Raw genomic sequence first — 18,627 nt, forward strand, 5'->3', positions numbered from 1 at the left:
GACTAGTGGTGATTTTGCAGAATGTGTTTCCCGGTCTGAAGCGGCATGTCAACCCCAAGAAGTTCGCAGATCACAAGCGGTACGAGGAAGCAAAGCGGCACAACACATTCTTACCAGTCTTCATTTTTCTCAAACCGGTAACCGGCATTTTGTATGAACCAGTAACACTCTGTGATGAGTTACCAACCGGCATTTTGTGATGAGTTACCAATCCACTGATTGTTTGATGGTGCCGACACATTGACGGTGATTCTTGTGTCATGTTATTGAGTATGTCTAGATTCACTGAACCTAGGAAATTATAATGTAATCCTATTGGACCGACATGAAATCAGATTCCTTTAAAAGGACATCATGTCTAGGTTTTTTTAAAGTTGTTGAAGAAGTTGCGAATAGGGTTTATGTTGAGCTAGGGTTTAAGGTGGAAGTGGAGAGCGATCTTATTAGAGAAGATCAAGTTGTAACTAAGAGAGAAAGAGGAGATTGAAGTAATGCTAGAATGCATTAGCTGTGAGCAATACTGGATCTAACCAAGCAATTTGTGCTAGTAGATAGATCAAACACTTGTTGATTACTCACATCTTTGACAAGTTTGTAGCCCTTAACAGGGTAGGCCTCAAAGCCTTTGTAAAATCCTCTAACAAGGTGGTTCACACATGTGAATCTAAAATCCTCTAACAAGGTAGTCTTTAATCGGACTTATCTCCTAAAAGAGATTGAGATTCCTAACAGGATCTGTTCTGGTGAAGAACATTGTAAGACCTTGACCGGTCTGACCTTAACCGATCTAGTTTCTATTCTGCAGATAGTGACTTGTGAGTTCCATCTCATCGTGGTTTTTCCCAGTTGGGTTTCCACGTCAAATATCTTGTGTTATGGTTGTATTGCTTTTGTGGGTGAATGTTTTATTCGCATTTTGGTTTGTATGTGTGATAACCGGTTTGATTATCAGACTGCTTTACCGGTTTATCTTTAGATTGTGTAAGTGTTTTAGTGCAAAGATTTTTGGCATACTAATTCACCCCCCCCCTCTTAGTATTCATCAATTGGTATCAGAGCCAACTTTTCTATAAGTTTAACCACTTGGAAAGGGATATGGGGGAATACACATTAAGGGAACTTACTCAATGGCTCACTAAGTCTGAGCAAGCCTATGATGATCTTATGGTCAAATACAAGGCATCTCAAGCAAAAAGAAGAGAACATGCAGAGAGGCTAATGGAACTATCTAAAAGTAGTTCTGAAGATGAAGCTAACATGGAAGCTATGATTGCTGAAGTGAATAAGCTGAATGATTCAAACTCCAATTTGAGAAAGGAGTTGGAAGGACTGACTATTCGGTTTAGCCAAGAGCTTGAGAACCGGAGAAAAGCTAAAGATCTAGTAAAAGACAGAGATCATGAGATCTCCAAGTTGAAACATGAGATTAGTGCACTAACTACTTGCCTTCATGAGAGTAGAATGGAAAAAGAAGACATGCAAGGAGAACTGAACATTGCAATCTCTGAAAATGCAAGTCTTTTGGAGACAAACACTGCTATTTCCAAAGAACTCTTTGAATCAAAGGAAATACTAGCTAAGTTTGGCAAAAGTACAGTCAGGCTAGAGAAAAAGCTTGAGTCATCTAGACCGGCAAAGAATACCAATGGTCTTGATTTTTTTGGACATGAGGAAGGAGAATCCTTAGGAACAAATGATGAAGCATCAAAGAAGAAACCGACACTCAAAGGAAAAGGTAAGCAAAAATTCAAACCTATTTGCTTTAACTATCTTAAAGAAGGACACACTGCCAATGTATGTAGAAGCAAAGCCTACAATAATTTTCCTTATTTTATCAACAATGTATCTGGATCCAATGAGTTCAAGGGTCATTGTTATGCATGCAACAAGTTTGGGCATAGAGCATTTGAATGCAGGTCTGTAATGGATAACACTGTAAGATATCCTCAGAGGACCAAAGGAGCTAGTCCTGAATCTTTTATGAACTAGAACCACAACCAGTTTAATGTCTTCAATCATCAGTGAAGAAGCGGTGGTCATCAAGCGGCAACCAGATGGAGAGAAAGTTGTATGATCTGTCATGGTCATGATCACACTGCTGCAACATGCAGAAGGAAGAATGAAAACATGTACAATGGACCTTGGAAAGCACCTGGACTTGTTTGCTATCACTGCAACAAACCGGGTCATATTGCAAGATTTTGCAGAAGCAGAAAAAGTATATCTGATGATATACTGGTCACTCAGGAAGGAGAAATAGAGGTTGAAAAAGTTCAAGAAGACATGAAGAAAATATGGAAGAAGAAACCAGTATTATTGGAGGAGGAACCGGTTTCTGCACCCAGTGTGGAAATATCAGAACCAGCAAACTAAGCCTCAAAGGCTTAGGGGGAGCAAATGGCAAAATGCTTTCGAACCCCCGGTTAACACTGGTAAAAGACCTTAACTGGTATGCCACACCTGTCGCTTGGCAAAAGACCGAAAATAGTAAAGAGGCAAATTAGGGTTTATGCCCTAATATCGGAGCATTAATGATGGTAGGTGAGAGACATGTATAAATGCAATTTTCAAATCATTTCTCACTATTTGTTTTTTGAGCGAAGAAAAGTTTTCAAGTGCATAGCGAAGAAAAGGCAATTTGAGCTTAGATTTCGAGAAATTGGAGAGCTTTGAAAGAGATTCAAATATAGTTTGCAAGTGGTAGTGGAGAACTCAAAGTGGTCATTTGGCATCGGATGGAGAGCAAAGTAAAGTAGGATTAGGAAGCCCTAAATTTGTGTTTGAAAGGTACTTTTCGTGTTCTTGAAATACTCTTCAATGGCTTCCGCATCTCATACCAGTTCAAGCACATCCATTGAGTCAGAAAATTTCATTCAGAGGAAGTCCAAGTATAATGCTTTGTCACAAGTTCCAGCTGGAGTCATAGCTGAAGAAGGAATTTCAGACTATATTGATTGCAAGATAGAAGACCTAGGGTCCTTAGCCATTCAGACTCAATTAGGTCTATTTTGCGGAAAGGAAAAAAGGATCAAACCGAAGTTCAGTATCTTAGAGAAGAAGAAACTCCATAATGCGGTGTATTTTCTGGAAGATTTCATAGAGGATCACATCAGAATCATCTTGAGTAGAGTCCATGGTGACAAGATGTACCTGGAGAGAATGCATGATATCACACCTAAGGCAATTCATGCAGTCATCGGTTTTTGCAACACAGGGGAAGTGCCAGCCCTGAGAACGGTAAGCAAAATGGAAATGACCAAGCTCATTGGTTTGACAAGTGATTCACGAGGTATGATAGTTAATCCTATCAAGGATGAACTAGTAAAATATGCTTGCATGGTGATAGGCTACAGAACATTCTCAGCCGGCAGGATTAACTCTGTATCTGCTGCAGCGGTAAATGCCGCTTACTGGATGATTATAGAGGATAAATCATTTGACTTATGCACTGGTATGCAAAGGTAACTCCTGTTAAATCTCAAAGCAATCAAAAAGGACAATTCACTGAGATTTAAATTTGGACAACTACTGGTAGGGGTGTTTTTCTATTTCCAAGGCTACTTTCCGGGTGTAGGAGATAACTAGTGGTCCCCTGACCAACAGGTAACCAAGCAGATAAAAGAAAGTGTGCAAGCCATTGGAACCAGCTACCCTGAGATACTGAACAAATACTTTGATGAGTTCAGAAGAAAGATGAGTCAGAGGATGCGAATCTCAGGTGACATAGTGAAGAAGAATGAAGACGACATCTGTTTCACTATTCAGGTGGACAAATGTCTAATGGAGGCTGTTGAGCCTAGAATGGAGGAAGTGGAGCCTATGGGCTATGAGGTCATGTTTGACATGCTGGAAGGGTATGCTTCAACCCTTATTGCCTCACCTCTTGATCCAAAGGTGAAGCGAACTAGAACCTACTTGGAGAGGATTGCACCAGTTGAAGAACCATCGGTGAAAAAGGGAAAAGAACTGGCAGCCAAGAAAGCTAAGGCAGTGCCTGCGACATTAGCACTAGCTACCACTGAGACTCCAAGAGTGACCAAGCAGTCATCGACAAAGAAGAAACTGGAGGTAACACCAGCAAAAGTCTTCGAAAGAAAGAGGAAGACTAAGGCAAATGAACCGGACTCCGAAGAAACTAAGTCTGATGAATAGCCAAATAAGGCTAAACAGACCAAGAAGGTGATGAAGAATGAACCGGCAACATCCGCACCGGTAAATGTAGATATCTCCTCTTACAAACCTTTGACACATTGTCAAAGAACAGTAAAGAATATTAGGAGAAAGTTACTTCATGATTTAATTGATTATTATGATGATTTCAATAGTGAAGAAAAAGATGAAGTACTGCAGGAAATCATTCTTTATTTATGCAAAAATGACCGGTCACCATCAGAGATTAAATCTCAGACACCGGATTCATTGTTTAAAGCATTGGATAACAAATGGTGCATTGCCATTTAAAAGGAACAAGAGACTAGGGAGAAAGTTTTTGCACATTACTTCCCCGAACTCTCAAATTCAACATTATTTGATGTATTAGATCAAAATAAAGGTCTCTTCTTCACAAGGAGAAGAAGACTTTGGTTGTTGGAAGGGAGGGTTGATGATGTAGAAAAGGATACACATCAATACATGGCCCATGCTATCAGCTCACACAAAGCTCGAATGGCCAACCTCCAAGCAGAAAAGGAACCAGTTATTTCCAAACCGGATGAAGTTTTTGATGAGGAAGGAAACCTGGTGGAGGAACCAATCGACACCATAGATGTCACTCAGGACATACCTTCTGAGGGAACTGAATAGGGGTAACAGGCCGATCAGGGTGGTGAACAAGTCGTGGACACACAACAAGCGGCAAAAGACAAGGAAGAAGAGAAAAAGAAGAAGGATGAAGATGAGAAACAGAGAAAGGAGGAAGAGAAAAAGAAAGAGGAAGAGGAGAAAAGAAAAGATGAAGAAAAGAAGAAGCAAGAAGAAGAAAAGAAAAAGAAAGAAGAAGAGGACATGGAAGAAAAGAAGAAGAAGGAAGAAGAAGAAAAGAGGAAGAAAGAAGAAGAAGAAAAGAGGAAGAAGGAAGAGGAAGAAAAGAAGAAGAAAGAAGAGGAGAAGAGGAAGAAGGAAGAGGAAGAAAAGAAGAAGGAAGAGGAAGAAAAGAAGAAAAAGAGAAGTGGAAAAGAAGAAAGCTGAAGAAGCCAAGGAACGTGAAGCGAAAAAAAGCTCTCAGTTGGAGACTTCGAAGGCAACCAGAAGTCAACCCTCACCGGTTGATCTTTCTAGTCCTATCGATCTCCAATCTGCAAGCGAGTCAGAGCTTATGCAGAGCATCAAGGTTGCTCAAGAGCACCTTGAGATCATTCACAAGAAAAAGGATCAAGACATCATTCAGGCAGCTATAGACACACTTACCGGTTTAATCCCTGATACTAATCTTCCTGACATTGATTCATCACTAGCACAACTCAAACTTCTGTGTACTGTAGTGGATGATCAGGTGAAGAGCCTAGAAGAAGCAGCTGAGGTCAATGTAAAGAAAGAGCACCAAAAGGCTCTTAGTGTTGCTCTAGTGAAGAAACTGAATGAGCTTAGGATTGAACTGTCAAAGGATCAAAAGGACATAAGGAGTGCTTTGGATGAGGGAAACTTGCTACTCAGGAAAATCTGTCAACCTCATCTGTTCTGTGATGATGTACTAGCCAAGAAGCAACAACTTCAAACGGACTTACAGTCCTACTTAAGCACATTCAAGACTCCTTACGACTCCTTTGCAGCATATGGGCAAACCATTCACCGGTTCCAGATCGAGTTAGCCAAGATAGAGGAAGAGATCAGCACAAGGTCTAGGGATTTGTAGGAACTTCAACTGGTATTACTTCCATGACTGCAAATTCTCCAAAAATTCTATCTGAACCTGGATGAATTGACAGTCACCCAAGAATTGAGCACAATCGATGCCATGGAGAAGCAGGTATCACAAATGCAGACAGAGAAGGAAGTGGCAACCTCCTTACTTGAGTCTTGGTCTCTCTCCATGAAACAATTTTTGCAGGACTACAAAGCCGTTTTTGACAAGTATTATTCATTATTGTCATAAACTCTTTTATATATATATGGAAATAGGTTTTTGCAGCAGTACTTTGTCATTGTTGGCAAAGGGGGAGAAGTATATGGTTTTAAAATTTTGGTCTTAAAATTTTGAAATTTTGATATATCAAGGGGAGAAGTATATCAGAGGGAGAAGTATCTGTTTTGAAATTTTGATATATGCTGTGATATATGCTATATGCTCTAATGATTATGCTCTGAATGCAAAATTGCTATACACTCTGTTGATTCAGGGATAATATATATGCTTAGGGGGAGCAATTTTGTTAATGGCAAGTTTTTGTTGTAAAACACTTAGATGTCAAAATTTTATTTTCCTAAGTGTTGCCATCAATGCCAAAGGGGGAGATTGTTGGCATTTCTGATGTTTATGTTGTGATTGTCATGTTGATGGACACACACTTGTATTGAGATCCCCTTTATATGTATGAGCTCATGCTCAACCGGTATTTGTTCCAACCGGTATGTTGTATTCTAGTCTTTAGACTAGTGGTGATTTTGCAGAATGTGTTTCCCGGTCTGAAGCGGAATGTTGACCCTAAGCGGTTCGCAGATCACAAGTGGTACGAGGAAGCAAAGCGGCACAACACATTCTTACCAGTCTTCATTTTTGTCAAACTGGCAACCAGCATTTTGTATGAACCGGTAACACTCTGTGATGAGTTACAAATCCACTGATTGTTTGACGGTGCCGACACATTGGCGGTGATTCTTGTGTCGTGTTACTGAGTATGTCTAGATTCAATGAACTTAGGAAATTATAATGTAATCCTATTGGATCGACATGAAATCAGATTCCTTTAAAAGGACATAATGTCTAGGTTTTTTTTAAGTTGTTGAAGAAGTTGTGAATAGGGTTTATGTTGAGCTAGGGTTTAAGGTGGAAGTGGAGAGCGATCTTATTAGAGAAGATCGAGTTGTAACTGAGAGAGAAAGAGGAGACTGAAGTAATGCTAGAATGCATTAGCTGTGAGCAATACTGGTTCTAACCAAGCAATTTGTGCTAGTAGATAGATCAAACACTTGTTGATTACTCACATCTTTGACAAGTTTGTAGCCCTTAACCAGGTAGGCCTCAAAGCCATTGTAAAATCCTCTAACAAGGTGGTTCACACATGTGAATCTAAATTCTCTAACAAGGTAGTCTTTAATTGGACTTATCTCCTTAACAGAGATTGAGATTCCTAACAGGATCTGTTCTGGTGAAGAACATTGTAAGACCTTAACCGGTCTGACCTTAACCTGTCTGGTTTCTATTATGTAGATAGTGACTTGTGAGTTCCATCTCGCCGTGGTTTTTCCCAGTTGGGTTTCCATGTCAAATATCTTGTGTTATGGTTGTATTGCTTTTGTGGGTGAATGTTTTATTCGCATTTTGGTTTGTATGTGTGATAACCGGTTTGATTGTCAGACCACTTTACTGGTTTATCTTTAGACTATGTAAGTGTTTTAGTGCAAATATTTTTGGCATACTAATTCACCCCCCCGTCTTAGTATTCATCATAAAGTGCTAAGCTCTGATTGATAAAGTCATTCATAAATTAACCTTAATCTTTATGAGTTCATTCAAGATTACCCTACCTACATATACCTTTTAAGAATCAACAATCTCCATAGCTTGAACACTAGAGATGGAAATAATTCATCCTCTCATCTTATATGAGATATCTGACCTCACTTTATAATTAGAACTATTTATTCATTAGCATTTTTCTTTAAATTTAATTTAGTTACAAAAAAAGAAATCAAACACATTCCAAAAATGTGTTGATTTCATACTAGTATTAGTGTACGAACACCTAAAAAATCATATAGGGATGATATCATTCTATCATCTTATGTTCACATAGCAATAGACACAAACATACACCATACATACACAACATGGATAGCTCCTACATGTGTGGCACACATAGGTGATTATTTCTTAAAAACATCGCTAGTAGAAATGAGGGTTAGCTTAGGATATGACCTATACATAGGGTCAATAACTTAAAATCATATCACAATAACACTTGGTGACTAGCATACGCACACATCATAGTTACACAATCAGAATGATTCACACTTATATCCCATATACATAATATGATTTTTGACACATGCATCATGTATACACAATGTTAATAGTTCAAGAACCCAAAGCATAGTACACCTAGTGACAAGATCGCAAAAGAAAATAGTTGCAAATTTTCTACAAGCATCTTTTTCTTCTCTTGGTCCATTGGAACACAAACCTCTAGGTACATTACATTTGGATAACAATAATTTTGATATAACCCATAGCACAAAATGGATCTCATATTTTTTCTGTAGTCCACCACCATTTGTAATGAAAAGTATGCATCCCATACTACTTATTGTCCTCAATAGAAAGACATGCATATAACACAATACTTGAAGGCAATTATTACTTAAGTAGACAATGATTTACTCACATATGTAGTGATTATCTAGTAATAAAAAGTGAATGTAATGCAACCACGTCTATCTTCCCACTACTTAGTTCACTAACATATGTCCACTAAATGCATCTCAACAAGAAAAAGAAATAGAGTGCATCTTATACTATTTTATGCGTCCCATAGTTTATCTTGGTTCTCTATAGTATTTGTGATGATGGTTAAGTATTTTATACTATTTATAACTATCATTGAATAAAGTGACACCACACATTGTATAGGGCCATTAATAATATTTTCACAGCCAGTTGAACCTTTTAATTTGGTGTCTTGACATCAATTGCCTCCATGTCATTCAGAAAAGTCAATCCAACTTAGTATGGGGTAGCTCTTAGCATCTACCACCTTCATGGTAATGGTGAAACATGGTGAAATCCAATCATAAAATGGGCATCTTATGGCATTTATTACCTCTATGCTACTAATGAGGATCAGCTCAATCTTAGTGTATGATATTTAACTCTCAACATTTGTTACATGCACAGTACTAATGACATCCTTCACCTCTATGGTACTAGTGAAAATTTTCTAATCCATAAGATATGATGGATATCACATTACATCCCTCGCATGCTATTGGTGATAATTTAGTATCCAGGTGTCTATTAGATTCAATTCTTACATATAGTCTCATGTTATATATAAGTACATAAAATCCACACATTAGTAATATTCACAAATAGTAGGTAGGTTGACTGGGTTATATACTACATTTAGTGATCTAGAAACTTGCACTCGGATTTCTATAGGTCTTGGGGTAAAATTGTTAGAGACATAAGTATTGCATTGAAGCCATATGGTCTATTCTTATATAAATACATAAACATAAACATTACTAACTCATAACTTATAAAATTCTACTCATTTCATTAAGTTGTTATTCAAAAATTTATTATTCAGTAATATATTATTTATAAGACAAAAATTCAACCTTTAGTAATAATATCACACTTTTAAGTGTGCAATATTTTGTATATTACTAATTATAAGATTTATCATATACTTATCTACTTGACATATATAAAGAAAATAAACTCATATTCCACTGAGTTTCTTGACACAAGGATGGGGGAATGGGTTTCAGGGAAGGGGGGACCAAGGGCCTAACTTTGGGCATGGGTGCAGGGGTGGTGGAAAGGATTAGGGGGGAGAGGGGGGGAGTGGGATGATGGTGCTGATATACCTATAGTAACTAAAAGCTAGTTATGAAAAGATGTATAAGAATTACATTTTAAATGAAACTTTGAAACAATAGTAAATAGAAAAATTGCAAATATTAGATATTAATTACTAAGATTTTAATTTTAATTTTTAATACTTGAATATGAAATAAAATTGTGAAATTGGATATTTCTATTATTTCAAAAATATCATAAAGATGATTGTAATGGGTAGCATGATATCAAAATAAGTACAAAATATCAAAATGTAGTGAAATGAGGCCCCTAATCATCCCCAAACTCCTCATCATTGGAACCATTGGACTCCTCATGGTCAAGATCTACCAAAATAACACCAACTAGCCTTGTATCTAAAGTTGTTGCATCCTCATTAATCTATGTTGGCTCCTGTAGATATAAATATCATCATGTTGTTGGACTCTCTTTTTACACAAGTGTGTTGTGGTCAACAAGATGGAAAGCGGTTTGTAAAGCCACAAGGTTCTTTGATATCCTAGAGGTAAGTTTGTTCCTGTTAAGAGAATGGATGAAGCGATAGGTATAACTGTTGGAAACTTGAGTTATGTTGAGCTATGTTGTAATTGATGTCAACGTGTTTGGTCTTGTCATTGATGTCATTGTGTGTGGAGAAGATGTTGTATGTGGTCTAGAAGTAGTGTTCAGATGTTGTATGGTATGGTGGTGATGTTGAGTAAGTATAAATTATTTCTAAAACGCTGGTGTAGTAGAAGTTTCAATATGAAGGAACAAGTATTTAAATCCTAGATGATTTGTTTATATTGTACTATCACACTTTAAGGTCCTTTGTTTCTTAGATGGTAATGTTTGTCATGGATGTTTCTGGTAGTGAGATTGTTTATCAAAACTGGTTTGGATAATGCATGGTAGTTCTCAAATACGTGGATTCAAGTGTTGTGGCTCGGAGGGCATGTTCATTTGGTTCATTTAGTGTTCCAGTTCAGTTTTCTACTGCTAGTTTGATTGACAAGTGAAGCTATGTTGTTCTGTGTTTGACATGCTCCGTTGTGTTGGCTTCTGTCTAATCCAATTGTTTTAACATATTTGGATCATGCTCTTTTGGTCTAGAATTGCACCAAAGGTTGATTCTGGATGTTTATATGGGTCTCATTATGGCGTGTGTAGATCCACAATGTATATTTTGCACTGAAGGATATTTTTGGGCTAATTGGTTAACATGCTTTATTATTTATTCATAAATTTCCCAAATATACCTACAACAAGCTCAAGTGGAAGAAGATTGGACCATGTAAGATCATCAAGAAGTTTTCACCAAATTCTTAGGAGTTGGGGCTACCTACAGGTTTGGAAATTTCTCCAATTTTTAATTTTTTATGATTTATGCACTTACTTTGAGGAAAGTACATCATAGACACAAGAAAAAGAGGAGATCACACCATCAAATAAATGGATGAAACAATTACCTGGTTTAGAACTTGAGGAGAATAAGAGTATTTTGGATTCGAGAAGGGTTAGAAAGACCAAGGGAAAGGAATATAGTGAATATTTGGTGAAATCGAAATATAGACTAGTAGAGGATGCTACATGGTCAAGCTCTCCAGAGTTAGAGTCATTTTAGTCAACTAGTAGTAACAAGATTGCTAATCAAAAGCAACCAGATGATCCTCCTACAACAATAGGGTGGTAACTTCGGTAAAACATTGTCCTTGCATCAATTACTTTTGACTTGAAATATCAAAGATTTCTATTCAATGAGTAGGGGCTCATAAAATTTTGTTGCCCAGTAGTTTGATGCAGGGGCATTGTTTTTTAAATGTTTTCTTTTCTTTTTAGTTTTATCATCTAAACTTCCCACAATCATATGTGCAAAGGGAATTTAAGTCCTTTTCTTTTCAAATTTTGAATTTTGAACCTTTTTATACTATTTGGGTTAGCAACTACCCATGTACAACTTCAGTTATGCCCTAGGAAGAAGCCCAATGGATAGAGTATAGGTTTAGGAGGGATTTTTTATTTTAAAAATAGGTTGGTGAGCATTTATTGAAGATTTTCGTTGGCTGGAACTAGTTTAGGTGGGATTTCTACAGAAGTTTCTATATTTTGGAGGGATTTGAAAGCATGAAAAAAGAAGTTAAAGAAGAAGAGAGAGAAACAAAGAATAAAGAAAAAAAGAGAAGAGGAGAGGACTACAAGAACAAAATTAGAAAGAATATACTAGCAGACATACAGAAGGACAAAGAGAATAGGGGAGCATGCGAGGTCAAGAGGAAGAAAGAAGAATAAGGGAATCTCAGAGTTTGCTCAACATTTTGTAAGAAATATGTATGTTTGTACAAATGAATGTGTAAAGAAAGTATTTTGACCAAAGTATTAAAATATTGCTCTTCTAGATTGGATTTCTCTCTTGGATTGTGTGTATTCTTGTGAATGTGAGTTTATATGAGTTGTGCTGCTTATAAAAGGATTTTTTTATGTGTGTGTTTGAGAATATCGATGTTTAATGAGTAGTTATTATGTGTCTAAGACTCCCACAATGTTATTTATGTTACTTATTGAAAATTTTGGGCATGTCCCTGTAGCCACAGATTGTTCATGCAACATATATATTTGTTCCTGTAACATCTAACAATTTTTTGTAGATTGATACGTGCCCTATAGCATAGATTTTTATCTTTGCAGCATATATCTCTATTAATGTTGCACTATTATATCCATGTAGCTTATTCTATGTATCTGCAACCAAACATTTGGCTCTGCAGCAAGGCTAGTAAAGCTTTGCAAAATTTGTTGTCCTTGTTTGTGTAAGTTTTAGGCATCTACAACAGCATGGGTGCCATCAACATCTTATATACTTGGTCAAATTTTTTCACCTTATTTTCCTTAGTTGTTGTGAAAGATACTTTATACTTAATTAAAATCTCATACCCTACTCCAAGTTTTCATTTTGTGGATAATTTTAGAATTTTGTGATTATTCTCATTTTAAGATACTTGATAGATGCAATTTATTAAAAAAATTCCTTTCTATTCTTGTAGATTATTGATAGAGTAGTACTAGCAAGTAGAGTATACAAGACTAACATCCATGTTTTGCACACTTTATATTGATTTGTATCCTTTTTGTATTTGAAAAATATTTAATTTTTATTAAATGGTTGTAGTTGATTTTACTTTGACATTGATTCTCATAGTATCTCAAACCCAAAAGAAAGTAGGAGAAAAATGTTATCGTGAAAGTTACATACCTATGTTCTTTTACTTTATGCTTTAAGCCCACAACAAGTAGTTTATCCTTTATGAATCAAATATGTAGTACGTAAGCTGATGTATTTCAAATGAAAGTCAACAAATAAAATTTTCTAACCTTGATGGACTACCATTACTTTTTTCCATAAATGAATTCTCATTCATAAATTTACCTTTCACTATCCTAGTTCATCTAGGTAAATGTGGTATTGATCAAAATTATTGTAGCGATTGTTGATTTGAACCACAAATTTTAAAATAAAAACTTTTCTACCTTTTTCTCTAGTCATTGTAGGTCTAATAGAGTGAAAATTATTTCACATTGAACATCAGGGTGGAGTATTTAATGACTAATTCTATCAAAAAGTAATCATATGGAATAAGACGAGAATCTATTTTATATATCAAGAATTCAATTGTAAAAATGATAAAATGGATTAACTTCACAATACATCATACTTCATGTTTGTGTATATGTTTGACCTTCGTTCACAACCACTAAACCAATCCATCTAGAAGTTTACCGAGTAATTCAACAAATTTCCTTAACGTGTTTTTGAACATTGTTGGTTCATTACAAACTTTAGTATACACACAAAAACAAACAAGTTTCAATGATTAGTTATTAGGCAACTTAGATCCATGAATTACATTATTAGTTTTTCTTAAAAGATCACTTGATAAAGTATGTCAAAATAATAATTAATTGAACTTCTTTCTAGATCAATAATAATTATCTAATAGATTCTTATTTTTTTAATAAGCAATATTCATTAAATTAAAAACTAAATACCTCATATGCAATCTATTTTAATTCTAATTCATTATGATATAATTTGATCTCACTTTTCTTTTAATTCTAGATTCATTATGATATAATTTGATCTCACTTTTCTAAATTACTACTCTATTAATCAATCATATTACATGCGCTGAAATTTCCTATTACAACCATTGTGTCGAAAGGTGTAGATGCACTCCAAAGTTTGTGGAATACGCTCTCTAGACTGAATTTGAACCTTAAAAAAAAAACAAATACCTCTTGTGCTTTATTAATTATTTTATATCTTAATCTATTACAGCTTTTAATACCACATTCAAATCCAAGGAAACCTTCTTTTCGGTCAGCTCATTGAAACAACTAGAAAAGACAAACAAGCCTAATCTTGATGAAAGAACAGAGAAAATGCCCTAAGAGGAGTGTTTTCCAGCTATTGCCACAAAGTTGGACATTTGATTTTAACAAAAGGTGTGGTTTTTGAAAATTCCATCCTTAATGTGGGACACGCAGGTATAATGGTGTACGATTTACGGGCTCTGGATCTGCACTCCACACAGAAAATGCACTCGATGAGTTCAACCATTTAGCCATCAGTTTTGGATGGTGACGATTCAGAACATCTTTCAAACTCTCTGTATTGTTTACCCTCGCCAAACCCTCCTTTGTGTATACTTCCTCGTTGAAATCACTGGTGAAGAAGCGATCTGCCTCCAATCGTCTGCATTAGTAAAATTATTGTTAGTATAGAATATATTTGGTTTATTGTTTAACAAGTCTCATCTCATGTATTTTTACCCATGGTTTTGCTATGTAGTAAATTGGGAAGTTGGTTAAACTCATCAAGACCAATGTGGTCATTTCTTTATCAGTTGGTGAAACTTATTTATCATCATTCATTGAATGTTGGAATAGATTTCTGATTCCACTCAATCGGTATTTCAATTCCATATAACATTTTCTAGATTTCTTTATCAGTTGGTGAAACTTATTTATCTTATTTGATCCTAGTTCTTATAAGTATGTCAATTCCATATAACATTTTCTATCTTGATCAGAAGTCTGTACAAGCGTTTATGAAGGGATTTATCACATACCTTGATGCCATTAGCAGAAAGATGTTGAAGGCTGTTTCACTGATTGCATAGCCTTTAATCTTTTTCTCTGCCATTAACCCAACTAGCAAGTCCAGATTTTCAACATCATTGCCATAAACCTCGCGGAGAACTTGGATGGCTTCTTTCTCATCGGTAAGGTCTTCCCACTTTGTAATAGGAATCATCAGCATATTTCTTCTGAATTCATTGTATCTCGACACACCCCTTTCTCGATCACGGTAAACTATGAAAAACCACAAAAGTAAAATATTATTATGAAACTATTACCTTAAAAAGCCATTAGAGAGTGATAGTAAACAATCTATGCATCTGTAGTTAAAGCACTTGTTGTTTATATGATCGTGCCTAAACCTTTCCTCTGTTTAATGGGTTTGTGAGAAATGAAAAGGGGTTCCTTACTTTCAAGTGCAGCCAAATCTACTAGGTCAGCTCTGTCATGGCCATCAGCGTCCTGAGCCACAAGATCTCTCATCCATGTGGGGTAGTTCCAAAGAGTTAGGGCTCCACTGGTTTGATGCCCCATGGATACAATCATATCTTCATTCCCAATTTCTGATAATGTCCGTTCTCCTTGAATTCCTATTAGCTTCTTTAACTCCACCCTATCATAGAAGGTTGGTGAATATATCAGATTATGGGCTGCTATTGATTCTATTGATTATCTAATTCAAAGCACAAAAATGGTCCTATGCAAATAAATAACCTTAAAAAAAGGTCATTACGACTCAACTTATATATCAAAATAACAATACAACTTATTTGAATAAGATAAATTCATTGGTACTCTCTAAATTTCTTCAGTTGAGTGGGCTATGAATAAGGTCTCATATCTTAAGAGTGCTTAAAGATAGAAAAGCAAAGAGAAACTCACTCTTCCAGCACTGGAGGGGTTTTGTTCTCTTCGGAAGTTCCATTAATGTCTCTAACAACGAGGTTGTCTGGCATCAGAGGATGCATTCGATACACGCTAACAAATTCTTCTGTCAGAGAGTATGGAACACCATGGTTGTCAGGCTTAGGCATCCCAACAAAGCCGCTAAGTAGAGAACTCCCTGTATGACCGAACTTATCCTTCAACGTTTTACCAAGCAGTCCATACCTATTCAGGAGAATAAAAAATATATATTTCTTATGATAAGGATACAAATAATAACGACTAATTTTAGAGTTTTCAAGCTTTCACGACCCATAACAAGTGGAAATGGTGCTTGCTTTTAAATTTTGATTTGTTAGTGAATATGATTCATATTAACCACCCAAACAAACAAGATTGCACTGTTTAGATACCACAATCCAACCCTTTTCCTATACACAACAAATGGAAGCTCGGAGATGTGTCATGCTAATTTATATTTTCATTGGAGATTACTTGGCGTGATTTAAAACCTTTCTTCCATTATACTCCATAATCAAATATATGATAGACTGAAATATTCGAAATCTGTAAATGGAATCTACTTTTCTGAAAATATAAAAATCTAATGACCTCAATCTATTTTCGCTCCAATATTCTATTCTTATGTAAATTTAACATTATTAAAGAACTTCTCCTACCAATTTGCTCGCATGCCAGCAAGGAGTGTGTCTGTTTTAAGGAGCTCAACAGTCCAATCAATGGTATGGATCTTGGCAATGATTGCAGAAGTTACTAATCTTGCATGACGATGCAGTTCGTCATCATTCATGTCACGATAATGATCCTGCATTTTATTAAGCTGTTCATTCATATTTGTTCTAAAGTAGGACTTTCTGATTCAACAATTGATGTAAACAAAGGAAAAGAAGCAAGCTAACTGGGTGTAAAAGAGCAATAGAGAGATTTAATAAATTGCCTTGAGCAGATCACAGATGGAATTGTGTTCTTTGATGAATAAGGCCTGTAGCACTGATAATCCAGCCCATGAATTACGCACTTCTCCCGAGATAGCAATCCCCTCACTCGTGTGGAGAAGTAACCCATCCTCGCCTAATTTCAACTTTCCATCTTTGAAAGTTCTCAATTTGGTTGATGTCTCAGTATTGCTACCATAAACTGCACTCCCATCCCTGCATGTAAATTACATATAGTCATTTACACTATAAAACACTATCATCAAATTTGAGTGGCTCAATATATCCCTAAATATTGTTAAGTCTTGGGGTAAATATTGAGAAATTCAAATGGGCATTCTCACCACCAGGCAGTCCTCCTATTAAGGTATCCCTGCTTTATATCATAGAAACCAGTAGGGAATTCTTTGGTTTCAAAAAAAGTGAATTCCTTTAATGGACATTGTTGTGCAACTGCCTTTGGAGCTGTTAGTTTTGCCTGCGAATACATATGATTCATTAGAAAAAAGGTCACTAGTTCAGAACATATAAAACAAATGAGAGAGACAATATCAATCTCACTTGTTTGGTGTCTTCCACATGCTCAATCCAGTCGTGAATCATAAACTGAATCCAAGAGGCAGCAAGCATATTAAATTGCTTTCCATTGTCAATCAGTTCTGATTTCCGTGCAAGCAGCTTGGTTGCAACCACCATGGGGTGTGGTCTCAAAATCTGCATACAGTTTAACTGCTTGCCATTACTAAATTTAGAAACAATTTAAAAACATCTTCCCCAAGCATTGAAAATAACAAAACATTGGTATGGTACATATGATGATCCTTGTACAGTGGATACAAATAGTTTAGTATAACAACTTGGTAAGGATCATCAAATAAAGAGAAAAAAACGACTTCTTTATTCTTCTTAATTAAAGACTTACTACGTTATTTCAATAAGACATGTCCACCATCTTCATAAAAAATGACAACTTTGCAAACAACAAAATAATGAACTTGAGAGCCATCCCGTGACAAATTGTATATTTAAATTAGAAGGCATATTTTCATAATCACCTTTTCATCGTGGTGAGAAGGCATCATATTTCTTCCAATGAAAGTGCCTTCACTTCCTGTATCTGGATTAAATGGGTCATTAAACTTTCCATTATCCGTTCTGTAAGGGTAATCTATTGGATTATTTCTTACACCTACAGGTGTAACTCCCACATTTAAGAGATTATACCGCTGGTGCAAACTTCTCCTAATCTCCAGATAGACAAGCCCAAGAAATACAGGCAATTTATACCATGGATACACTTTATCCAAACCGTGTATGATCTGAAAGAAAAACAAAAGAAGAGAAACATTACAGTCATTCATCCTACATTAACCCCATATTACGATCTCGCAGAAGTCCTTCAGAAAATGAAAAAAAACATTCTATCAGCTGCTTAAACATTTCAAAATGAAGTGAATATCATGGGCTTACCAGGAATAAAATCTTGTCAATGAGAGTCATTCTTATATAAACAGAGTACAGATTCCTATCAAACAACTTGGGTGATAGAGAGAAAGGATTGAGAAAATCAAGCAAACCCATTGTTTCACAAAGAAAAACGAACGCAATTCCAAGACTAAGGTAATCGTCTCTGTGAATAACCAAGAGGTGGTGTGACATTTATAGCAGAACAATATTATTTTATTCCTTCCTATCATGTGGTCACCGTTTTATGTCTCCCACGTTTTTTCACGTGCTGGTGCGGTGGAAGAATCTTATCTCAAGACCGTGGGAAATGGTTTTAATTTTTTAATCAAACATTGTCTAAAAATAGCATTACAATCCAAATTCAGACTGAGCGGATGTGCATCAAACGTATACCTATGGTTTGAATTTCTTTTCAGTTATTCTGATTTATCACATGCTGTTAATATCTTAATAGCATTGTGGGTC

At 35.9% G+C, this 18,627-nt stretch overlaps 1 protein-coding gene across 1 annotated transcript; it reads right to left on the reverse strand.

Annotated features, from left to right (window-relative positions):
* Nucleotides 1-14,019: 14,019 nt before the first annotated feature.
* LOC131036506 (alpha-dioxygenase PIOX) lies at nt 14,020-18,282 on the reverse strand. Its single transcript, XM_057968409.1, has 10 exons — nt 18,166-18,282; nt 17,751-18,014; nt 17,257-17,409; nt 17,040-17,173; nt 16,698-16,911; nt 16,420-16,565; nt 15,737-15,964; nt 15,265-15,467; nt 14,845-15,088; nt 14,020-14,468 (listed from the first exon to the last, which is right to left on the reverse strand). The coding sequence occupies exons 1-10, from the start codon at nt 18,274-18,276 to the stop codon at nt 14,243-14,245; spliced, it is 1,923 nt and encodes a 640-aa protein (XP_057824392.1). The 5' UTR covers nt 18,277-18,282; the 3' UTR covers nt 14,020-14,242.
* Nucleotides 18,283-18,627: the final 345 nt, after the last annotated feature.

Source organism: Cryptomeria japonica, chromosome 5 (assembly GCF_030272615.1).
Source record: "Cryptomeria japonica chromosome 5, Sugi_1.0, whole genome shotgun sequence".
NCBI classification, from domain to species: Eukaryota; Viridiplantae; Streptophyta; class Pinopsida; order Cupressales; family Cupressaceae; genus Cryptomeria; species Cryptomeria japonica.